Below are 25236 nucleotides of genomic sequence, written 5' to 3'. Positions count from 1 at the left end.
TGCTGGTGGAGGCCCCATTCTGCGAAGGTCCAGGGTGGCCCCAAATGCCAACAGTCTGAGGTGTGCAGGACCCGTGTATTCCTTGTTTACGGAGCACAGTCGGCTGCCACTGCACAGCCTGTGGCTACAATTGAAACAAGCCGCCTTGTGTGGGTCGTTCTAGTCGGAATGGCAGCGACTTCCCAAACAAAGTCTTGGTTCTCTTTGATCTTGCTTTATCACTTAACGATTTTCCAAATGCTCCCAGCTGTGCTTGTTTCTGCCTTCTGTGGCCTTTGCCCCTGAGTGAGCCACCCCTTCCCACTTGATGTTTTATCTTTAGCCAAGTGTAAAAAGCTCTGGGAGGCTGGAGAGATGCTGGAGCAGTAAGGACATTCATTGGTTTCTCTTCCAGAGGACACGAGTTCAATTCCCAGCACCCACATGGAGAGCAGAACCATCCGTAATGCTAGTCCCAGGGGACCCAGTGCACTCTTCTGGTCTCCAAGGACACCAGGCATAGATGCAGTACTCAGACATACATGGAGGCAGAACACCCGTGCATATAAAATAAATAAATTAAAAATATGTATTTAAAAAAAAAAAAAAACAAGCAAAAACCATTTAAAGGTGCTGGGCTCTTTAAAGCACTCTGCACACTGCCTGTCACAGGAAGCGAGTGAGACCCGGGGACTGGGGTTCACCAGCAAGCTCCTCAACTTCCTGTCCGTCTTTCCAGGATGAGTCCACGGGGGAAATCACGTTCTACATGAAGGGAGCGGACGTCGTCATGGCTGGCATTGTCCAGTACAATGACTGGCTGGAGGAAGAGGTGAGCCTGGGGTAGTGAGTTGAAGAAGGGTCTTGGGAATCTGTACTATAGAGGCTGAGTCTTGCAGGGGCCAGTGAGTAAAACTGCATAGCACTACCTCCCTCGGAGGGAGGAGCGCTGGTGGATGTTAGCAGGCCATCCCTCAGCTTCAGGCCGGCGCTCACACCCACCATAGCAGTGGTGTCTACAGGGCCAGGAGGGGCACACAGATGAGCAGCAGGCCTGGGTGTCTCTTTCCCATGAGGCTGTGCTTTAGCATGTTCAGCCTGTCGAAGTGTTCTGTGGTACCCATGTTTGGGGTTGCACACAGGAGCAGCGGCAGCACAGCCGTAGTTTTGTCCGCCGAGCCAGCCAGGCAGCCATGCGTGTGTGTGTGTGTGTGTGTGTGTGTGTGTGTGTGTAACCTTACAGCATGGATCTGGGCTTTGGAACACACTGTGCTGGCCACGGAAACCCATGTGCGTGCGAGGCTCGCGCTTGCCCCTCTGCTGTTCCAGCTGGAAGCTTGGCTCTGGACCACAGCTCTAGGGGGAAAGCAGTGTTCGGCTTCCCTGTGGCCGTCTCAGACCCAAGCCTCAGCACAGCTCCCCGCTGATCTGATCGCTGTCTGCTTTGCAGTGTGGCAACATGGCCCGGGAGGGACTGCGTGTGCTGGTGGTGGCCAAGAAGTCCCTCACGGAGGAGCAGTACCAAGACTTTGAAGTAAGTGGCTCATGAGACCTTTGTCTTTCGTCCCTGACCCACCTCCTTAGTCACCTCTCCGAGAGACACACCTCCTTGCTCTTCTACTCTGACTTCCTGGTCTTTTTGAGCACACCAGCTTCCCTATTAGCGCAGGGCCTTTGCACATGCCATTTGCGCTGCATGGGGCTCACTCATGGCCCGCCTCTCCAAGAAGCCTTCACATACTACCCGTCACTTTCCGTTCATCTTTGTGTAACCAACCTTCTTCGTCACCTATTTTAGGAAGGTTTGAAGTAGATCACCTGCTTTTCACCTCCTGCCCTGTCTGTCTGTCTGTCTGTCTGTCTCTGTCTCAGTCTCATTACTCTTTTGCAACACGGTTTTGCTTGTAGCCCACCCAGGTTGGCCTGGAATCCTCTTGCCTCAGCTTCCTCAGTGCAGAGATGACTGATTTGAGCCATGAGCCAGCCAACCTCATGCTAGAAAATGAGCAGGTCTGAGTTGTGCGCCATCTCTCTTCTGCTTGTCGTTCTTCCATCTGTAGATTATTTTCCCAGTGGAAGGACCTTGTCTGGCTAATGCCTGTGTCCCTGGTATCTGGCACACGGTGACACTCATTGAGTGCCAGGGCGTGGGCACTTTAGGGACAGGCTTCTAGGGTCTTTGCCCATCCCCAGCAAAGGCTTGTTCCTGTCACTCAGATGTATTTCTAAGACATTGTATGTCAGGTTTCTTCCATGGGTACATGTTATGACTGTTCACGCAGCCCTGTGAGGGGAGTCTGGGCTTCTCTTAGGCTTCGCTGCCAGATAAAGGGATAAGTAGAGTCCGTCATCTTCAGGAGGCCCAGCTGACCAGGGCAGCACCGGCAGGCAGTTTGCTGCAGCCTCACCTCTCCATTCCCCAGGCCCGCTACGTCCAGGCCAAGCTGAGTGTGCACGACCGCTCTCTGAAGGTGGCCACAGTGATCGAGAGCCTGGAGATGGAGATGGAGCTGCTGTGCCTGACTGGCGTGGAAGACCAGCTGCAGGCCGACGTCAGGCCCACGCTGGAGACACTGCGCAATGCCGGCATCAAGGTAGGGCCGCCCGGGAGACAGCTCGGCCAGCGACCTGGCAGCAGCGCTAAGACCTTCAGCGAGACATTGAGGGCTGAAGGCCAGTCGTGGTGCCCCGTGCCTGGCATCTCAGCACATGGCAGTCAGTGTTAGCATCTCAAGTTCAGGGCCAGCCTGGGATAAAGCGAAGAAATGAGAGATGGGAGGTGGAAGTAGCAAACCAGAGCGCCCCACCCCGATGGTGTGGCTTGGGAGACCGGCTTACACAGCTGTGCTTCTGCCTCCCCACAGGACCTCTCCCTGAAGGTCAGGGGCAGCTGTCTCCTAGTCGATCAGAGCAGCCTTGTATCCAGATGCACAGTGTGATTCAGTTGAATGACTGGCTAGTGGCTGTTGCTCTGGCCCAGTGCAAAAGGGCTGTCCACCCCACAAGAGCAAAGAAACTTCTGTATTAAGCTGTGTACATGCAGACACATATATGTGCACATACGCGTTTGGACTCACATATACCATACTCACACATATACATACTACACACACCACTCACATGTGCATATACACACACTACACACACACACACACACACACACACACACACACACACACACACACACGTGAGGGCGCATGCACACACAAACAATTGGGGTGGAAACAATCCAGACAAGCTATTCTGCAGGGCCAGTAGAGGGCGTCTGAGGACCAGTGAGCCCCTGAGGGAGTGCCTGAGAGTGCACTTGATTCTGAAGGTCCAGGTCAGAGTACTTATGTAGCCCAGGCTGCCCCCAAACTCCTGACCCTCTCACTTTGTCCTGAGTGCCGGGATTGTACTTGTGTGTCTGTTTTTATGTGATCCTGGGGATGGACCTTAGGGATCTATGCTCGCTAGGCAAGCACTATCCAGTATTAGCCACAGCCTAGCCCTCAAGGTGGCATGTAAGTGTGATATGTGTGTCTGTGCACATGTGTGTGCTCAAGAGCATGTGCATGTGTGGTGTGTTTGTGTGTTTGTGTGTGCATGCACCCTCACGTGTGTGTATATATGCACATGTGAGTGGTGTGTGTGGTATGTATACAAGTGAGAGTGCTATATGTGAGTCCACACGCATATGTGCACATATGTGTGTCTGCATGCGTGCGTGCATGTATGTGTGGATGCGTGTGTGTGGTGTGTGTATATGTGCACGTGTGAGTGTGGTATCTGTGTGTGGTGTGTATGTGTGTGGGGTGCATGCATGGGTGTGTAGACACGGAGGAGGACATGGGGCATTTTCCTCTGTCACTTCCCATCGTACTCTCTTAAGACAACCTCTCTCACTGACCCTGGAGGCAGACTGCCTGCCGACAGGCTCATTGACCCTCCTGTCTCTGCCACGCCCCTGACCATTGAGGTTAGAGGCATGCAGGGCTACACTCAGCTTCCTCTGTGGTGCTGACACAGCAAACGCTCCTACCTGCCGAGCTGCCTCCCCAGCCTGTCAGCAGACACAGCACAGACAGATGAGGCAACTACATCTGGCCACACAGTCAACTCTCTATGAAGTTGAGAAGTGTGCTCTAACAGGGGCGTAGCACATCATCACATAAGCTGTGTTCTGACATGTTCAACTAGTAAGTGCCATACGTGACTGAAGGCAGTAAGTGTGCCCACTGTAGCACTAGCTGCCCGTTAGAGTGTGCTGGGTCCTGATATCACACTGACTCCTGTCTGTGCTGCTTTGTGCCAGGAGAGTCTCGGCTCCATTGCAATCTTACAGGGTCACTGTCGTGTGGAGTCTACCCTCCTCCAGCTCGCATCATGTGGCCGCAGCTGTATTCGCACTTTGCTGACCGCCCCTGCAGAGGACCCCAGTTCAGGTCCTAGCAGCCACATGGCTGTTTAACTTCAGTCCCAGAGGACTCCATGCCCTCCCCCGGCCTCCGTGGCACTCACAGTTCATAGGTCTACACACATGCAAAACACTCATACTCATAAATAAAAATGAGTCTTCAAAAGAACAGGGATAGGTAAGGAGACGGTGGTCTTAAAGTAACAAGTGGACACTGAGTGCATGCATGTGTGCGTGTCTCCCTGTGTATCAGCTTGCAAGCTTATCGTATGGACATGGCCATCAGGACCAGTTGGGTTCCTTGAGGCAGGCCTCTTACTGCCACACTGGGGAGTCTAAGCCCTGCCCTTACTTTATGTGGTCAGATCTATCCCCAGGTTCTCTTCCTCAACACTGTCCCACCCCTGAGTCAAGGGTCTTGATGCTGCAGAGTGGACAGGGTTTTCCCATTCCCTGTTTGAGGCAAGAGGGGCCTCTTTGGCCACTGAGATCTGAGGTTCAAGCTTACACCAGCCTTTGGACAGACACAGAAACTGAGCCAAGAATACTGGTCCCACCCTGCAGGGCCTTACCCTGTGAGGTGAAGCAGCCGGCACTGGAGCCTCAGGGTCTTAGGTACCTACCTATCTCTAGATCCCACCCCTCATCCCGTGAGAGACATAGGCTCTGTGGGGCACAGATAGCTCCGTCCGTGTCTTCCAGACATAATCCCACTGCTCATTCCTCACCACTCATTCTCTTCCCTGCCAAGCCACTGTGCAGCAGGTCGCTTCAGTTGTTTTGCTCTTGAAATGCAGTCCATGTTGGTCTCGAACTCACAACCCTCCTTCCTCTGTCCTGACTGCTGGGATTACAGACATTTACCAATGTATCTACTGCCAATAGTCCACTTTTATCTTATTGTTTTTTTTTTTTGTTTGTTTTTGAGGGTGTGGATGGTTTTGATATGTAGCCTAGGCTAGCCCCAGATTTATAGCAATCCTCCTGCCTCAGCCTCCTGAGTGTTAGGATTATACTTGTGCTCCACCACATCCCATTCCAACTGGCTTTTTCAGCCATTGCTCCACCTAGCAGTTGCCCCCTGCCCCAAGCTCTATGGTGGGCTGTCCCTGGGGATCAAAGAGACTCTGAGTCTCAGGTGGTTTGGTGTTCTTGGGAGCCTCTCTGCCTCAAGGGACAGGTCAGCTTCAGAGCCCCGACCTTCAGGGCTGTTTGCCTGCTGTGATTTCAGGTTTGGATGCTAACAGGGGACAAGCTGGAGACGGCCACGTGCACAGCCAAGAATGCACATCTGGTGACCAGAAATCAAGACATCCATGTTTTCCGACTGGTAAAGCATCGTGCTGGGGCCCTGTGGGGTGATGTTTGTGTTTGTCCTATAACCTGTAACCTGGAGTGAGCCCCTAAAGGGAGGAGGAGCAGCCACTGGTGGCCTCGCATGGCTGTGTAGGTTACCGAGGTTAAGGGACCCAGGCAAGCGTCTCTTCAGCTGGTGCTCTGGAACTCCACCACACAGCCTTGAACTCTGACCCTTTTGGGTGGTTTTGCTTTGTTTTGGGGAGCAGAAGAAAGTTTGGTCCCAGAGCTGCTTTGACGTTGCCAATAACCAAGCACGCTGGTCAAAACCTATAGCATCTATGTTAAAAGTGATCCAGATGCCTGGCCCCCAGGGCTACTCTCCAGGGCTCTGGTTGCACGGCTTCTGACTGATAAACATGTCCCGGCTTCAGTCTCCCCGAGGTGGAAGGTTGAGAGTAAATTCAGGGGGTCCTCATGGTCCCTGTCCTATCGGACTGTGAGCAGGTTTTAGTCCTTGGAAAGTGGCAAAGGCTGAGAGTCATACAAACAGGCTCCTGGGCCCACAGCATCCTTTAGTTACAGCTGGTGATAAGAAGGAAGGACACTGTCTTTACAGTCTTACAGGCCAGTATTCATCGCATCTGGCCATTTCCAGAGAGCCGAACCTTTCCCACCTCTGTCCCCTTTCAGGTGACCAACCGCGGGGAGGCACACCTTGAGCTGAACGCCTTCCGCAGGAAGCATGATTGTGCCCTGGTCATCTCTGGAGACTCTCTGGAGGTGAGTGCTGGGCACTGACAAGTGGGGTACTCTTCTTGCTGTGGGCTGCAGGGAGGTGGTGGTATTGGCTGACCCCACCTCTTGGCCAGGTTTGCCTCAAGTACTATGAGTACGAATTCATGGAGCTGGCTTGCCAGTGCCCGGCCGTGGTGTGTTGCCGCTGTGCCCCCACCCAGAAGGCCCAGATCGTTCGACTGCTCCAGGAACGCACAGGGAAGCTCACCTGTGCAGTAGGTAAGCTTGCCTGGGTGGTAGGAGGCACCCCTAGGAAGGAGGAGCCCACCTGGGCTGTGGTCAAGCTTGCTTGGGTGGTGGCGGTCAACTGCCTGAGGCCCTGTCCTGCTGGTCCTGTCCTGTGACATCCTGTCCTGCAGATGCCCTGAGCTTACCTTTCACAAGGAGCCTGAGTCCTGCTGCTGTGAGTTCGGATTCCCAGGCCTCTTGCTTAGGCCACAGAAGCTAGCTTCCCCTTTGTGGCTCCTGTTACTGTGTCCCTCCCTTGAGAGAAAGGAGACAAACGTGCCTAAAGGGAAGGATCTTTGCATGTGGCAGATGGCCATGGCATTCCAGAGGACCCCATGCTAAGGTTCAGATGGGGGTCAACTTTCTCAACCCTATGGTCACTGACTGGTTATCACTCGTGGCTTCCTTTACCAGCTTGGGCCTTCATTTCCATCTCAGCAGGATGGGGGTGGTGGTGGCACCCACGTGGGCAAAGACTGGGGACGCCCGTGGGCCGGTTACCACTGTCAGTAGCCATACACACTCCTCTTGAGAGGAGGGGCCTGTGGTGATTGTAGAAGTCGACCAGTGCCACTGCTTAGCGTTTGACCCTGACAAGCCACCTAGTTTCCGACACACAACCCCTTTTGAGGGTGGCTGGATACATTGTGCAGGACATAGTCTACCCTCAGTGAAAGGCAAGACATGGATGTTACTCTGAGAATGCTGTGTGTGAGCCATCTCTGTCACATCTCCACATTCCTACCTCTCCTTTCTGTTCTGTGTGCTGTACAGGGGACGGAGGCAATGACGTCAGCATGATTCAGGAATCTGACTGCGGCGTGGGCGTGGAGGGCAAGGTGAGCGTGGGCATCTACTCTGCCTTTCTGTTGGGAGTTTCTAGTCATTTCCCTTTTTGTTTTCTTTCGCTCTTTTATTTGAAGTGGGGTCTCATGTATTCCGGGCTGCTGAGGGCAACCATAAACTCCTGTTCCTCCTGCTTCTCTGAGATTCGTCCCATCACACTGTCTTCATGTGGTTTCCGGGGAGCCTTTGTATCCAGAATCTGTACAGATCTCTTACGTGTAGGTTTAAGAAGCATGATTGAGCCAGCTCACGTGGTGGCTCACGCCTGATTCCAGTGCTCATGATGTAGAGGCAGGAAAGTTGTGGCCAGTTCCAGCCAGCCACAGCTCACAGAGCGAGACCCTATCTCAGAAAACCAAAAAGGAGGTGGGGGCTGGGGAGACGCGGGGTAAAGAGGAGCGCGGGTATGGTTAAGAGTGTGTGCCGCTGCTGCAGCAGAAGACTGCCTTTGGTTCCCAGCACCCATGTGTAGTATCTCATCTCGGCCACCTGTAACTCCAGCTCCAGGGAGGGAATCTGGAGCCCTCTTCTGGCCTCCAGGGTGCAGGTGGTCTGGTGCACATTCCCACTCCCACGCACAGACACACACAGAGAATTAAAAAAAAAACATCTCTAAAGACACCTGAGTTTGAGAGAATCCTTTTACTGGTTGCTAGATACAAATAAAACGTCTTCCCTTCTGTTAAAAATGATATCGTGATGCCTTCGGGTTTCACCTTATAAAAGCAGTGAGTACTCGCCATTGTGGAAACAAATAATTTAAGGTCGGCCGCCCTGCCTCTTGTTGCACCAGACTAGTAACGCTGGGCAGTCTTCCAGAAGTGCTCTCCGTGCAGTGCTGCTTAGGGGCGTGTGCACCTTTGTCATAGAAACCGTCTACACATACTTTACCCACGTGCATATGTTATTTTCGTGTATACTTTTAAGTTAACAACATGCCACACACTCCATCAGTCAGCTTGCTTCACTCTGCTTCCTCTTGGATTTCTTTCTCCAGCAGAGACAGGGACAGGACTCACTTCTAACCCTCAGTCTAATTTGTTATTATTTTTTGAAATCTCTCATTGCCTATGCTTTTACACCAGCAGCTCCGTGCTCAGGCGCAGACTCGTTTTTCCAAGGCTGTCTCTCTGAGCCGTGTCCTCAGCTGCACCCTTCTTACTGCTTCGGAACTCATCCTGAGGGTTGGTGCTTGGGTCTGGCTCAAAGGCTTTGTTCCCAGTTCATCAAAACTCAGTGCTGTGACTTTCTGTTTTGAAAAAGTGTCACGTTGACCTGGGGGGTGTGGCTTCAGGGGTGAGAGAGCTAGTGCTGCAAGGATGGGGACCTGGGGTCACATCCCCTGCACCCATATAAAACACTGAGCCAGTTCAGGTGCACCTGTATCTCTAACACTGGGGGATGGAGACTGGTGGGTCCCGAGAGCTCACTGGACCACTAGCCTGGCCTAACCTGCAGGCTTCCGATTCACTGAGGCCCTGGGTCAGTGCAGTACCATGGAGAGGGGGAGGGGAAGATGCTCAGTGTCCTGCCCAGGAGGGAACATGCGTATGCATGGGCATGCATAGCTGTACACTCATGTACACACATACACACGCAAGCACACACACATGCACACAGCATGCATATGCATGGACATGCATAGCAGTACACTCAAGTACATACATGCACATGCACACACGTGCGCACACACATGCGCGCACATGTACACACACATATACACACAGGCACACACACTCTAATTATACATATCCTAAAATGTCATTTGTTGGAGAAATTTGCACTCTGGCACTGAGCTCCGCTGACCTTCCCTTCCTTCCCGCTGCCCCGACGTCCACTCTCTCTTCCTCTGGACCTTTTGAAAGTAGATTTCATACATTTCACGTGAAATACTTCGCAGGGGCCTTAAGAAGTAGCATCCCCCTGCATCAGCACAGCAGCTGTGCTCTACCCTCCTACCCCACCCACCCAGCCCCGGGCCTCAGATGTAATGCTGACCTAATGATTCATGGGCGTTTTGCCCGATTGTCCCCAAAATGTCTTTGTAGCTTAAGAACAAAAGAAGCTCCAGGAAATAATCAAGGCCCCTGAGTTCCCCTTATTAGTGTGCGTTCGTGTCTCTTTAATCTTCTTTAATGTAAAACACTTCTCTGATCTTTTTTTTTTTTTGAGGAGTGTTTGATATTTATGCCATTGATACAGACTGCATTTATTTATTTATTTATTTATTTATTTGGATGTGAGTACATGTGTATGCGTGTGCGTGGCCCAGCGCTCACGTGGAAGTCAGAGGACAGTTTATGAGACTCGGGTCTCTCCTTCTGTCATGTGCACTCTGGGGCTCAAACTCTGATCATCAGGCTTGGCAGCAAGTGCTTTGTAACCTGCCGAGCTATCTTGCCGGCTCTCCATTGATGTTTCTGAAGTATTCAGTGAGTCCTTGGGTCAGCTCACTCTGAGTGGCCCATGTGGCGAGAGTGTTAGAGCAGGAGTGGGGGAGTGGAGTGTATCTTCTGGGTCATGTGGTTAGGCACCAGTGTCCCTCTATCCATACCAGTGTCAAACACCTGCCTTTTGAACCACCAATGCCACTGTATGAACACATTGTGAGCTATCTTCACATATATGAGCATGCAGAATAATCCAGAACATTCTACCACTGTGATTGGCATCTGGCTTTCCCTGTGTTCTACCCTTCAGGGCCCTAAATGTTATAAAGCACCTCTCGGATGATCCCTCCCCACCCCCGCTTCTCATAGACACGGGGGTGGAGGCGAACTTAATACCTCATTCATCTGACCTCCAAATTACAACTATCTGTGATTTAGTATGTTTTCTATTTAAGTAAATTCCTCTTTTTAAATCAAATTTGACTTGGACCACCAACTGTGTGTAGCCTGAAACCAGAGAGTCTCGTTATTGAATGCCTTCAAAGGTCTCCTTGTCATGTCCCGTTGTTTCAATTAAAAAGAGAAACGCGCCCTGACCTCTGTGTGCCGATTGCAGGAAGGAAAGCAGGCTTCGCTGGCTGCAGACTTCTCCATCACCCAGTTCAAGCATCTCGGCCGGCTACTTATGGTGCACGGACGAAACAGCTACAAGCGCTCGGCAGCCCTCAGTCAGTTTGTGATCCACAGGAGTCTCTGCATCAGCACCATGCAGGTGCGCTGTGGCTGGTGCCTCCCAGAGTCACCTCCCCTATGTGTACACAGACACACTACCTAGGTGGGCGGCAGCTGGTACCTGTTCACATGGGCGTGGCACCCAGGTAGGCAAGCAGCTGGCATCTTTCACAGGTGCAGACAGGCACACCGTGCAGGTGGGTGGCAGCTGACAGTTCTTACAGACAGGTGCATGTAGGCATGGCAGGCAGGTGGGTTGCAGCTGGTACTTCTTCACAGTTGTACATAGGTGCACTCCTCAGGTGAGCAGGCAGCTCCAGCTTTTTTGTGTATACACACGGGCACATTGCCCAGGTTGGGTGAGCAGCTGGCACCTTTGCATTGGTACACATGGGCATATTGCCCAGGTGGGTGGCAGTTAGTCTCGTGCCCAGGTGCCTGTGACAGTCATTATCGTGGAAAACCCAGCAGTTTGACACTGTTTTGGAGTTGTGATCCTACCTGGCCGCACCCCAGCTGCTAGCCCCCTCACCCCACCCCCTTTCTTCCCCAGAGAGAGAGGCAGTCAAACAAAGGCTTCGGCTCCTGTTTCCTGTGTGCAGAGACAGGGCCAAGGGGTGGCAACCATATCAGAAGAATAAATGTGTTTGAGACAGGGTCTTACTTAGCAACCCAGGCTAGTGTGTGTGCAAGTATGTGATCCTCCTGCCTCAGCCTAAGTGCTGGATTCCAGTCACGTGCCACCACCCCTGGTTTTAACTCACCTTTCTTGAGTGCATCCTATACTCCGGCTATTGGCTAAGTGTTTGTAATGTAGTCAGTAGTCCTGTCTTCCTCACACCAGCCCAGCCTATTTTGTAGGCGGAAAGACCACAGTTGAATCAGCGTGAAGTCTTTCCATCCTGAGGACGTGCATCATGGCCTGCCCTGCACACTCAAACCTCGTAGGAAAAGGTTTCCCACCCCAGCCCCTCTGCAGGCCTTACGTTGAAATACTTGAGTTTGGTGATGAGAACATTTGAGTCCTGTCTCTTTTTGCCTTTGCCACTGAGGACCCGTAAGGGCCATGGGCACACCATTCCCCGATTCAGGCCGATCTTTCCACCCGTGAAGTGAACTGGTAGGATCTGCCGTGCCCTTGAACTTGGCACTTGGAAAACAGGAGTTGAAGCTGAAGGCATCTTCACCATCATCAGTAAGACCCAGCAGGACATTGCATGAACGTAAGGCAGGCTGCTGAGGTAGCTGAGTGGGTGAAGGTGCCTGATGCCAAGCCTGATGTCGTGAGTTCAATCCCAGAACCCACATGCTGGGAGAAGAGAACTGACTCCCACAGTTGCCCTTTGACCTCCATTGCTGTTCTGTAGAAAGCTCACAGGCACATGCGCACACACTGTAAATGCAGGCACGTATGCACGTGCGCACACATAAATGTGGTTTGTAGGACAGGTGTGTGGCTGTTCATGGAAGGCAGCTCTCCATGCTGCCTGTCCCGCCTCACGTGGAGAGCCCCCTCTGGCCGTGCAGGGAGGGGGAGGTGTTCTGAGGCCGCACAGCTGCTGAGGATCATCAGGCTGCCTCTGTACTTTTAATTTATGCTAATCCACCATCAGACAGTTATGCTGATTCACCAGCGGGCTGTGGTTTTAATCACCGGGAGATTAATGATCTTGTCTTTGAGCACACACACAAAAGCAGACCGGCGGGCTAGCATCTGCAGTACCTAGGCATTCCCGCTGGTATCCACTCAAAGGTTCTGGAAGGTTCTGAAGCGAGGCTGGCCCTGTCCCTTGTGCTCTGAAGGAGCTTTAGCCCCTATCTGAGATACTGTGCCTTGCCATGATGAACAAGACAAGTGTGTCATTTCCTGTGAGCACCCCTGTCTACATGCAGGCTTTATGGCCGGTGAAAGGGGCTGCCGTATGGGAAGGCACTCTGAGGCGGGTTTACAAAGTAAAGCCAGCTCTGTACAGTCCAGCTGGATGAGAAGCCGCTGGAAGGTGACTTCCCCCACAGTGAGGTTGTGAAAGTGTGTCAGAGGAGCCAGGCTTCCTGTGGCTGTGGGGTGCAGCAGTACTACAGCGAGCGAGCGGCACTTTCTGTAGGCCTTCGCTCTGCACCTTAGTACAGGGAGAAGCGCTTGGCTCGCCGGGCTGCCGCAAAGGTTCAGCTTCTCTTGGTGCTAAGGAGTTTTCGTTTTTGTTTTGTTTTGGTTTAGTTTGGTTTTTGATCCTGGGTCTTATGTATCCTGGCCTGGCCTCAAAATCTTTATGTAGCAGAGGCTGACCTTGAACCTCCATCTCCCCGCCTCCACTTCTGAAATGCAGGGATCACAGTGTGCGCCACCATACCTGGCCCAGCTACATTTTTACAAATGGCTTTCACTCAGTACTCCCAGCATTCCCTGGGCTTATACTAGGACAGTGGTGCTCAACTTTCCCAATGTTGCAACCCCTCAGTAGAGTTCCTTGTGTTGTGGTGGCTCCCGATCATAAAATTATTTGGTTGCTATTTCATAACTGTAGTTTTGCTACTGTTTGGAATCATAATGTGAATATCTGCTATGACCTCTAAAGGGGTCGTGACCTCCAGGTTGAGAACTGCTGTCCTAGGGGGAAGGAGCTTGAAAGCCACAGTCCCTCCGTTAATGTGCAGGATCTGGGTGGCATCAGCCAGCACTTGGCCTCCCCAGCAGGTCTTCGCAGCATGCACTGTTTTCCAGAGTTAGCACATACTTGGGTGAGAGCTGCCAAAACTTACTGCCTTTTCTCATTTGAAACACTGGTCAGTCACATGCTTTGAAGACATCTTTTTCTCACGTATGACCTGAGGGTGCAGCTCAGTGACAGCATGCTCACCCAGTAGGTACGAGGTCCTCAGTTTGATCCTGAACATTGTAAAAACAAATTCAATGCAGTTTCTTCCAAATTCTAAGCGGTAATGTCTTCCACACTGACATCTAAGATGACCAGTATGGAAACAGCAGTAGCTGCACCCCCAGCTTGGTTTCAGTGTATTGTCAGGCACACGCCTCATAAGCTGTAATTCTGAGCTGTTGGGAATGTAGGCTCCTTAGGTAGGGCCTGGCTTGACTCCCAAAGGGCCCTACAGTGACTTCAGGACCTGGGTGTGAGGCCTTCCCAACCCCAGCACACAGGGCATGACGTTCACAGAGGAGGCTGAGTCTAGCTGTGGGTGCTTGCTGCTTCTGGCCTGTCACAAGTGAGCTGTGTGCTCTTGGGCCAGCCCCTGACCCTCTCTGGGTCTCAATATCCTTACCTGTATCATGGAGATGATGAAGTAATCCAGATTTCCTAGGGTGTTGTGAGGACCACAGGAACCCCGTAACAGGCACACGACATTACATGGATGGGGCCTGTGCTGTGATTCTCCGTGACCCCCGCTCCCTCCTTCCCTGCAGGCCGTCTTCTCTTCTGTATTCTACTTTGCATCCGTTCCTCTCTACCAAGGCTTCCTGATCATCGGGTGAGTGTCGCAGACGAGCCGTTGACTTTCATGTCCCGGAAAACATCCCACAGGGAGAGGTGCATGGAAAGTCTCCGTGGCACCTTGGCTTCTGGTTTTGAGACTCCTTGAATTAACAACACTTAAGCACCCTCATCAGATGGGGGGCCCAGTTATACATACCACAAACACACACACACACACACACACACACACACACACAAACACACACACACACACACACACACATACCAAATACATACATGTCCACCACAAACACATACATATATACACCCCCCACACCACAGCACACACATACACCACATACACACACTGCACACCACATACACATACCACACACACAGACCATGTGTACACACCACATACACACACCACACCACGCACACATACACACATCACATATACACACTACAGGCCACACACACACACACACACACCCCTTATTCGCTCTCCCCCATTCTGCCTCCCTCCTTGGCGCTGTTGTAACACACATAGCTCTCCTGTTTAGTGACATAGAGACTGGAACAGGTGAATTCTCACCTCTGTCTTACATCTTGAATCTCCAGTGTTAAGAGCTGGGCGTGGTGCATGATGGGCTGGTGGTGGGCAGGCGGTGGGCAGGCGGGCAGAGGGTGGTGGTGAGCGGTGTCCTGTGGCGGCTGTTCCTCCAGGTATTCCACCGTCTACACCATGTTTCCCGTGTTCTCCCTGGTTTTGGACAAAGATGTGAAGTCAGAAGTCGCCATGTTGTATCCTGAACTCTACAAGGACCTCCTCAAGGTTCCCCAGGCCTCCCCCACTTCCACCCCACCGTCCCTCACCTCCTCCCTCTGGCCTTCCCTCCCTCTTCCTTCATGCTTGCTCCTCCTGTCTGATGGGGCAGAGGCAGGGGGTTTGCTTTCTTTGGAATGGAAGGGGTAGGGTTCTGTGGGAATGTCCAGAGCAAACTGCCAACAGTCTGCTTCTGAGGAGTCGCCAGGCCTGCTCTGCAGCTGCCAGTGGTGCTCCTGGAGCACCTGACACTACACAGGGGCTTCCTGTCTGCACCTGTAGGGCTTCCCTTTGGCTGTTTTTGTTTTTGTTTTTGTTTTGTTCTGTGTAAACCCAGGGCCTTGTGAGTGCTGAGTAAGCAACCTGCGGCAGTGCAGTCTTCCCAGCCAGCCTGGAGCAGGCTGAGTGGACCAGCAGGCCTGGAACTCACAAAGATCCACCTGCCTCCGTCTCCTGAGTGTGGGGATTAAAGGAATGTCCCCACCTGACCTTTCTTTTCTAGTGATCTCAATTAGTTGCCCAGGCTAGTCTCGAACCCACCACTCTCCTACTTTAATGTCTTAGTGTAGCTGACAAGACAGGCATATTACCAACTCTGGGTTCTCTTTGAAAGATGGCATTTTTATTACATATTGACAGGGTGAGGTAGAGAGAGGGGCTTGGTGGGTCTTTGGTTAATGGAAAGAGTCCCAACAAGGCTGACGGCAGCGAGCCTGCAGCCTCCGTCATAACTTCCGGTCTTCCTGTTTCTCATCTAGGGGCGGCCGCTGTCCTACAAGACGTTCCTAATTTGGGTGTTAATCAGCATCTATCAAGGTGAGGTCTGAGTGGGAGAGCAAAGCTCGTCCTTTGTTTAACCTTGACCTTGAGGGAAGAGGGTGGTTCTGGAGAGAGAAGCCAGGACCTGAGATGGAGCAGGGAGCATGAGAGGGCACAAAGCACAGCAGGGGTCTGCAGCGCAGCATGGTTGCTTCTTGGCTTGGCCAAGTTAGGGGCCTACACAGTTCAGATCCACTGCCCCTCACCAGGACTGTTTGAACACAAAAGGTTTTGAGTCCTGACCGTGTGGGACAGAGCACAGGAACACCAATGACATTGTCTAAATGACCTCTGGGTAAGCACATGGTATATAAGATAAATGAACATCCTGTATAGACTTGGGTTCCAAGGCACCTCAAATACACACACACACACACACACACACACACACACACACACACACACACGCAAAGACTAAGACACCCCAGGAGTTGCCCCGGTTCACTAACAAAGTGCTTGCTTGTGGGCGGCAAGATGGTCCGGTGAGTAAGGCGCTTGCTGCCAGACCTGAATTCCATCCCTGGATCCCACGTGACTGAAGAGTACTGAAGAGTACAACTCCCCAGATTGCTACACGTCTACTGTGCTGCACACGTCTGTGTGTACACACACACACACACACACACACACACACACACACACAATCAATACAAAACTAAAACAGACAAAAATCCAAGAAGCGCTTGCTTAAGGCCTTGCATTGCCTTTTATAAGAATATCTAAGCTCCCCGTGTGTTCATTTTCTCCCATCTCCTCTCAGAATTCTGTTTCTGTGTATTTTACAGCACAGTTGTGTTTTTTGTGCACCAGTCTCTTTGTATCAGGTGGGCACACATAACTTACTAGTGAACATGAGTGCTGGCTTGTGTCCTTCATGTTTTAACCCCTATGGGTTAAAATGTTGAGGGCCCAGGAGTTGAAGGGGATCCGCAGGGCTTAAGGCACGCATTGGTGAAAGACAACAAGCGTCTCCCACCTCCTGCACCCTCCCCTCCTCCATCCTCAGTGGCTGTCACTGGGATGCAGCTCTCTTGCAGAGTGCTTGTCTAGCACAAAGAGAGTCGTGGATTTGATCCCCAGCACCACCGTGAATCAGGTGTGGCAGCGCACACCTGACATCTCAGCATGAGGCAGAGGCAGGAGGATCAGAGAGTCAGGGCTACCTTCGGCTACATGAAACTCTTCTTGAAACCAAACAGATCATAAGCATAAAGGCAGTACCTTAGAAAGCTTGGTGCTTACTTTCCCCTGGCACTTCCTTTTACCGTTGTTCCTTGTCCAGGTGACAGTGCAGGTCTGTCCCTAGGTGCCGTCCCTCCCATTCTCACCTTAGACTAGGGAGACCTTTACTGTCCGCTGGAGGCTCCCGGGGTGGCAGCCGGGCAGCAGGTACACCCTTCCGATTGCTGTTTGTGGTGCTTGCAGGGAGCACCATTATGTACGGGGCACTGCTGCTGTTCGAGTCGGAGTTTGTGCATATCGTGGCTATCTCCTTCACGTCCCTCATCCTCACTGAGCTACTGATGGTGGCGCTTACTATCCAGACGTGGCACTGGCTCATGACGGTGGCCGAGCTGCTCAGCCTGGCCTGCTACATTGCCTCCCTGGTGTTCCTCCACGAGTTCATCGGTAAGACCCCGAGCCTTAGCCCCAGGACACAAGTGTCCTCTCTTATTTTATTGAGATTGTCTACTGTGTAGACCAGGCTGGCCTCAAGCTCACAGAAAGCCACTTGCCTCTGTCTCCCTAGTGCTAGGGTTGAAGGCGTGTACTGCCACATCTGACAGATGCCTGGTTTTTAACCTCCACAGAACCGCCTGGCTTAGGAGGGGCGGTCTCTAATGAACCCATCTAGCACAGTGGTCCGCTCTGTCAGTGAGCTCTGTACCTTCAGATTGAACTGACTGCTGATCTAGACTGTTTGAATGAAAAGATGTCTGTGCCAGACATACACAGACTTATGGTTTGCTCATAAGCAAAATCTAGCAGCTGCATGTGCAGAGCTTGCTGCCTCCGTCTCCTGGACCACTGGAGGCACTCAGCATCCCATCTCCCGGGCCCCTGGAGGTGCTCAGCATGTACAGAGAGCATGCATAGGCTTAGGAAAACTAGATTCATTTCTTCATAAGGACCAGAGCCTTTGTTGAGTCTATCTGCTGAGAGCCTGCACACTCCCCTGGGTTCCCGGGTATGGAGGGATGGCTGTGTTTCCTGTGCTCCTCCAGTGACTGTACCGGGATATGGACCTGGGACGGGGCAATGAGGCCTCATTTAGCCTCGTGGCTAAGCCAGACTTTTTGAAGTTTTATTTCTTTCTTTTACGTTTTTGGGTCCCTTGGTTACCATGAAACCTCAATCAGGCAATTCAGTCTGCGCCCATGAGTGCAGTGTGTCCCACCAGCACCTGGGAGCCTGGGCTGATTCTGGCCCAGGCAGCTGCCTGTCCCCATAGTCCTGATCTTGCTCTCTGGGGGCCACCATTGGCTCCACCAGAACTACTGCTGTCTGTCATGGTTGGCCAAGAGGTGTGACACTTGCCCCCAGCTGTGGGTTATAGCCCATTTGGTGTACACCAGGAGTGCCTGCCCTGAGCCACAGTGGCAGGGCAAGTGACCCTTCTGGTCAGAAGGTGCAGGCACGGTGGGCACGGGAGGCTGATGGGATCAAAGCTGCAGAGAGAGAAGCAGGGTGAGGCTGGAGGGAGCCAGGCTGACCCCGAGTGAACCGGACCCCAGGAGTTGATAGGTTACATAGTGTGGAGGGGCACAGGGACGAGGAGACCCTGCGCAGGGACAGTGGTGAAGTGCACAGGGGAGACAGAGGTTGTAGAGGGAAGTGTGACACTGACCTCACCTGCATTAAGGCATCTAAAGGTTGCGTCAGCCAGCCAGTGCTCAGCCATGTGTGGCAAGCTGTCAGGTTGACTCCAACTATTCTGTCTCAGACCTGTCTCTAGCTCCCCATAATACAATTCTAGAGTGGACCCAGTTCCAGCAACCCAACATTTTTTCTGCTGGGTCCCCTTTCCACTCAGCCAGGGCACACTCAAACCTCTGGGCTGTGAAGTCCCAGGGGCCCGTGTCATCCCAGGAGGCCAGCAGAAAATGTCTGTTTTCCAGACAGTCCAGTCCGAGTAGGACCAGGATGAGCTCAGACACCCCTAGGACATGTCTGATAATCAGGGCATAGCCTGGCTCCCAGGCCACTCACTCCTGCCGTCCAGATGGCAGGTTCACCCCTTCAGAGACTTTGTACTTGGTTACAGGGGTACAGGGAGGCCTGCAGAAGGCCAGCGGCTTTTGAGAGGGTCGTGTGAGTAAGACAGCCACCACCAGGGCAGTGAAACCCTGCATTAGATGTCAAGGTGTCATCGATAGACACAGCTCAGGGGTAGCACTGAAGGAGGCAGATAGGAGGGGACAATCTGCCAAGGTTCCTTAGAGGGTACCCGTGAGGGAGACGGGAACATTCAGACTATCACAGGAACGCCCTTGCTGCAGGCTCTTCTCCCAGCCTAACTAGCTTCAGTGAAGATAAAAAGAGCATCACCTTGGAAAGGGAGACAGTGGTGGACTCCAGTCTCCATTCAGAGAGGTTTCCTGAGCACTCGACTGTGCCCAAGGGTCCGAGTCTGAGGGAGTGCAGAGGTTTGGTCCCTGTCTAGGAAGCCTCGGGTGGCTTTGGAAGTTGAACAGATAGATGAAACAGGTACAGAAGTAGGTCCTGAGCCCAGCACATAGTAGGTGCTTTACTGGTGACATCCTCCCTTCCTCCCTGTCCCAGTCTTCTCAAAGCTCCTGACTTCTCCACATCCAGTGCCAGACAGAGCACCCTACTCTGAGTGAGCCTGGTCTCACCAAGTGACCTCTGCCCACCTTGCCCTGTGGATCCTTTTCCTGGCTCTCTGTGGTGTCACTGAGCCCGGCAGCCACTGACGGGCAGAGCTATGTATTGAATCTCACTTTCTGTGCTCTGGGGCTCAGAAGAAACTAACTGTCACTTAGAATCAAAAACACCTGTGGGAATGTCTTCCGGAAGGGCCTTCTCCTAGCTGTTGAAAGTTAACATTTCACCAAATGTAGGGGCAGGTAGGAGAGGGAGAGGAAATGAGGGCCGCGTGCACCGCGGTCCACCGTGGCCCGTGACAGGCCCTCTGCAGAAGAGAATGTGGGACAGGGGATAGAGAATGCTTTCTTTGGTGGCCTCAGGTACATCTCGTCGAACCTTCTTCTTGCTTACAGATGTCTACTTCATTGCCACGCTGTCATTCTTGTGGAAGGTGTCCGTCATCACCTTGGTCAGCTGTCTCCCTCTGTACGTCCTCAAGTACCTGCGGAGACGGTTCTCCCCCCCCAGCTACTCGAAGCTCACTTCCTAAGCTGCAAGGCTGCCGCAGGGCTCCGGTCTCTGCGCTGTCCCAGGAGGAGGTCGGGTTCCATGCACAGGAGCTGCCTCAGATGGATGGTGCAGTCATGGCTGCCACATGAAGCTTCACTGAGGCGAGACTGGGCACCTAACGGGGATGTAACACTGGCGGAACGGGAGGGAGGGGCCCGAGAGCTGTACCTATCAGAACCTTGGGTGCTATGCTGAGGTGAGGGTGAAGACGTGGGACCTGATGGCCCATCTGAGGTTTGTGTGGGTCACTGTGCAAGCTTCCTTATGGTTTGAACCTTTTGTCATGTGATAAAAGTCTCTGTCTCAAAGGTTGCTGTCTTTTTTTTTCTAACAGTCTTACTACAGGTGTGTTCTTCATGTCGCTCTTGCCCTTAAGAAGGCATGTGCCTTCCCCAATCCCAGCACTCGGGAGGCAGAGGCAGGCAGATCTGTGAGTTTAAGGCCAGTTCAAACAGAGGGAGTTCCAGTCCACCATCCAGGGGCCCCATAAACCCTATCTCAAAAAAATAAAAGTGTTTTCAGAAAAATACAAAGTTTGGAAGTTGGGTACAATATGTGCCCAGAATCCCAGTAATGCAAGGGCATTACTGCAAGGCCAGCCTATATATAGTGAGTATCAGGCTAGTCAGGGTTTGTAGTAAAACTGCTGTAATGTGTGCATGTACATTCATTAGTGCATGTGTGCACACACATGAACACAAACATGTTGGGTTGATGTGTGGGTCCAGCCTCTGTCTCGCCATGCAGTTAGGGCCTCTTGTGGGGACAGAGGTGCAGGAATTTGACTGTGTTCACTCCATACTGGCGCTGGGCAGACATCGGGCTATGTGGAGCCTCTAGACTCTGCTCGGGTGAGGAGCATAGTCTGAGGTCCTGCAGGGAGCCAGAGCTCTTGGCTTGGGGTTCCCCGGGCCAGAAGGCGGCAGGAGAACCGGCTGGTTCTCAGGCACTTGGGCTCACAGGCGCCGCTAGGGAGCCTGGGAAGGGCAGAGACAAAGTAGGGATGTACAGGCTAGATTTGCCCACAGCCAAAAGGGGAGAGGGTGAGAAGCTCGGGCTGCATCCCGAGGGGATGGGAGTTCTTGGTTGCAGTGACTTGCTTGGCTGAGTCATGGCTGGCTTGCTTGCTTGCTTGGGTTGGTGGCCTCCATGGCTGGGAACACAGAGAGGTCTTCTGGGGGAGATTAGACAGCGGTTCTGTAGACGAAGGCCTGCTCCACTGTTCCCCATGGCGATTTCAAAGAAGAGAAGTAGTCCATGGTCTTAAGACATTTATTGTCATGGGGGGAAGTAGATGAAAACTATACTCAAGTATTTCCAGGGCAGGCCTGAGGTTAAATACCTTTTGCCAGGAGGAGGGTCTGGGAAGGAACGCTTAATTGGCTATGCCCTCTGGCCTTTAGGTATCTCATTAATATGGAGATCTGTCTTGAGGCCCTGTGGCCTGTAGTCACACCCTCTACCTGTGGAGGGATGAGGGAACATTGTCTGTGTGACTGGAGGACTCCATTCTATGGAGGTCTTCGGCCTCATGTCAGGAGTGTGGCGGTGAAATGCATTCTGTCCCTCAGGATCTCCGGGGGTCTCTGGTGGTTTCTAGCCGGTGCTCAACCAGAAACCATGCTGTCCTTTCACAGTCCTACAGTCCCCTTGTTTCTTTCTTTTCTTTTTTTAAAAGAGAGGCATCACTGGAGTGACTGTGTCATTTGTAGTGAAAATTCTAGGAGAGGTGGAAGTATCAAAAGAAAACACCACACAGGCTGGAGGGTACCACAATTAAGGTAAGAGGTGGAGGGTAGGGGTTGGGAAGACAAGGGATCATTGAACCAATTAATTGTTCCACGGGTTGTACAGTTTGAAGGTAATAACATCAGTTTTAAACAACATTTGATTAATCTTAGATAGACATCATGTTTTCCTTACTAACATGTAACTTCCCCTAAGTTCAGTAGCCATTTGACTTTGGCAAGAGAGTTCATCTGTAGCTGGAAGGTCCAAGTGTGTCCTCTGTAGGACTCAGCATATGTCTCAGGAGTCTTCAGTCATATGGGGTGTCTGGAGGAAGGCAGCTTCTTGTCCCAGGCAGGTCCCGGGAGATGCGTCTTCTCTGCTGGATTTGTGGGAGCAGCACTGTCCTTTTCCTTTGCGTGGATAGCCTGTAGGGTGATCACAATGGGAGCAGAACCCCAGCAGGGGGTGTCTGCCGTTATGATCCTAGAAAAGCACGGGCATTTGAGGAAATTAGTCCTGGGAGGCATCCTTTAAGTCTGCCGTGGATGGCTGTGGAAGAGACTGTCATGGTAATTATGTATCTGGGATAGGCAGCAACAGTTTGTCTGTAAAAGGAAACTGGTTGTTAATTAAGGACTGAATAATGGTGATCAGCATAGCTGTCCTTTCACGGTCCTACACAAACATGCACACAAACACATGCACTCACACAAACACACATGCACACCCACACGCACACACAAGCACGTGCACACACACACAACACACATGTACACACATGCATACACATACATGCACACACAAAACACACACACACACAGAAAATGTAAAAACACAACACTGTCGTGTACATAGAGGAGGAGGACGAGGGTACGAGTTGAAGATTTGTCCTAAAGTCCTCTCAGGAGGGAGAAGCTGAGTCCTTTGGACAGCCCCTCCTGTGGAGCTAGCTGCAGGGACCCCTGGCATGGGGGAGAAAGGCTAAGAAGGGAGAGAGGATGCTGGTGGCTGCATGTTAGGCTCAATCCACTCTGACAGCCTGCAGCCATCCTTGAGCTGACTATCCCCACCAGCTCATAAAACAGCTCCAGCAGTGTGACCCTACTGCTGACAGCCAGTGACCAGTGCAGACACTTTGAGCAGAGTTGCTCTAACTGGAAGTAGCTGCCGGACAGCCCTTTAATGTGTTGACAGCGAGATAAGGGCTGTGTTCATTGTTTAGACAACATGGCGGCTGTGACTCAGATATTCTGAAGTCGGGGTGGAAGAGGTCAGGGCTCTGGGACCTTCTCTTCCCCAGCAGCCCATTTCCTGAGAGGAGGGGGAATTACAGAGGGAGGACCCAGCGGACAGCAGAGGCTTCTCAGGCTTGTCCTTCATGGGCAGCAGTTCCCAGGAGGAGGCTGAGGGGAAGCCAGGAGTTGGGGGTCTTCCCCTGCCAACATGGCCAGCGTCACCATGGAGATATGGTCTTGTATCTTGCTCTTCTTTAAAAAACATCCAGTTACTTCTTGACCTTTCTTTCTTTCTTTCTTTCTTTCTTTCTTTCTTTCTTTCTTTCTTTCTTTCTTTCTTTCTTTTTCTGTATTTATTTATTTTGGTTTTTTTCGAGACAGGGTTTCTCTGTGTAGTCCTGGCTATCCAGGAACTCACTCTGTAGACCAGGCTGGCCTCTAACTCAGAAATCCACCTGCCTCTGCCTTCCAAGTGCTGGGATTAAAGGCGTGCGCCACCACCGCCCAGCTTGACCTCCCTTTAGATCTTGTGTTTTGGCAATGTTTTCCCTTCCACTGTAGCCATTTCTTCTGGAGAGCAGAGGTATCCAGGGAAGGTGTGTCACGACACGTGAGTGACAGACAGGTCAGGAATGAGGTCATCGCCCCAGTGTTCAGAGAGGTGGAGCCAACCCCATGTCTCAGGGTGGAGGAGGTCTTCTTTGGTGTCCCAAGGCTGTCCTTTCAGAAGTCACCCCGGAAAACCGGAAGCCTTAAGATAAATCCGTGCTGTGTTTGCAAACCCAAGCCCAGCCCTGCACACAGGACCATTTGCCTCTTGTCAGCTGGAGAAAGCTGTTCCTCATTTGGGTGGACCTAGCGCTTCAGACACCTCTTGATGCCTAGAATCTCAGGTACTGGACAGTATCCCCCATGAGGCCCTATCTTTTGGGAGGTGGTCACCATGAAGGACTGAAACCCTATGGAGCTTCCGGGTGATCAGGTGGTTGGTAGCACCACCACCTGGATGTCCCTGAGTAACTGAGGACTTGTAAATGTGGTGTCACAGACATTCCTCAGACCACGAAAGGCAGGGGCCAGGTGCAAACCAAGGGACCACAACCCTTTCCTACACACATCGAACTGCCACCAACCCAGAGCACGTGGGCAGTCCACGGGAGCAGACGGCAGGCCAGCAGAGACTGAGCCTGGGTTTGCATCTTTTTAACAGCAGGATTCTATAGTCTTTTCCTTGGTCCATCGGTTTGAAGTGAACTTCTGTTACATTCCACTGACACTCTTGCCTGGGAACACCAAGGGTCCCGTATCTCCCAACACAGCAGTTAACCTGAAGTCAGAAGGCCTCAGGGTGTAGTCACCCCCTTTTGGATACAGATAGCCCCACTAGACAGCCCTAGCTATTCCTCTAGGAAGAGCCTTGTTATTTGTCTAGTTTTGATGACGGCCTCGGGCAGGACAAGCAGGTTTGCCTTAGTTTCTCTCATTTCTCCTTTAAGATGCGGTGAGCAGTCAGCCACTTCGTCTGTCTCTTGTCTGTGCACAGAGCTCATGTGCACACGTGAGTTGCTATGGTACTAGGCAAGCAGGGACACGCTCTCTCTGGGCGTGTCCGATGCTTTTTAATGTATCTTGAATTTTGTGCTCACTGGGAAGATCATGCCTACTTTTCCCTCTGCAGTTTTGTTTGGCTTTGTATTGTCTTCTGGTGGGGATGGAAGGTGGGAGAGAGCCCTCTCAAGGACAGCATCTTAAACTCTTGCCAGAATTTCAAATCTACACATTCTTTTCCTTCTTCCTGTTTAACAAGGATACCTACCCGGGGCCAGTAAGATGCTTCAGCGGGTGAAGGTGCCTTCAGCCAAGCCTGACACCCTGAGCTCGATTCCTGGGACCTACACTGTGGAAGGAGGGAAACAACTCGTGAAAATTGTCCCCTGACCTCCACATACATGTACACACATGCAAAGATGCACAGCTAGTGGTTTTTTAAAACTATTTTTGACATTTGACTTGAGTGTAGGTCAGTGGTACCATTCCAGGTGTTTAAGAGATATTTGATTTTCTTTCCCACATTATTAAGAGTGTGTGTGTGTGTGTGTGTGTGTGTGTGTGTACATGTATATATGTA

At 52.0% G+C, this 25236-nt stretch overlaps 1 protein-coding gene across 6 annotated transcripts in view; it reads left to right on the top strand.

The window, feature by feature from the left end:
- Atp9a (ATPase phospholipid transporting 9A (putative)) overlaps positions 1 to 20450 on the top strand; it is a 105847-nt gene extending 85397 nt beyond the window's left edge. For all 6 annotated transcript variants that reach the window (XM_076930291.1, XM_034495001.2, XM_034495003.2 and 3 more), the window contains exons 16-28: positions 719 to 811; positions 1430 to 1513; positions 2403 to 2573; positions 5610 to 5708; positions 6368 to 6457; positions 6547 to 6691; positions 7475 to 7539; positions 10553 to 10708; positions 14090 to 14154; positions 14826 to 14934; positions 15684 to 15741; positions 17170 to 17373; positions 19986 to 20450. In XM_076930291.1, the coding sequence (XP_076786406.1) occupies positions 719 to 811; positions 1430 to 1513; positions 2403 to 2573; positions 5610 to 5708; positions 6368 to 6457; positions 6547 to 6691; positions 7475 to 7539; positions 10553 to 10708; positions 14090 to 14154; positions 14826 to 14934; positions 15684 to 15741; positions 17170 to 17373; positions 19986 to 20122 (1476 nt within the window). In that variant the 3' untranslated portion in view covers positions 20123 to 20450. The remainder of the gene's footprint in view (positions 1 to 718; positions 812 to 1429; positions 1514 to 2402; positions 2574 to 5609; positions 5709 to 6367; positions 6458 to 6546; positions 6692 to 7474; positions 7540 to 10552; positions 10709 to 14089; positions 14155 to 14825; positions 14935 to 15683; positions 15742 to 17169; positions 17374 to 19985) is intronic.
- Positions 20451 to 25236: the final 4786 nt, after the last annotated feature.

Source organism: Arvicanthis niloticus, chromosome 2, assembly GCF_011762505.2.
Source record: "Arvicanthis niloticus isolate mArvNil1 chromosome 2, mArvNil1.pat.X, whole genome shotgun sequence".
NCBI classification, from domain to species: Eukaryota; Metazoa; Chordata; class Mammalia; order Rodentia; family Muridae; genus Arvicanthis; species Arvicanthis niloticus.
This window is presented reverse-complemented; position numbering and strand designations above follow the sequence as displayed.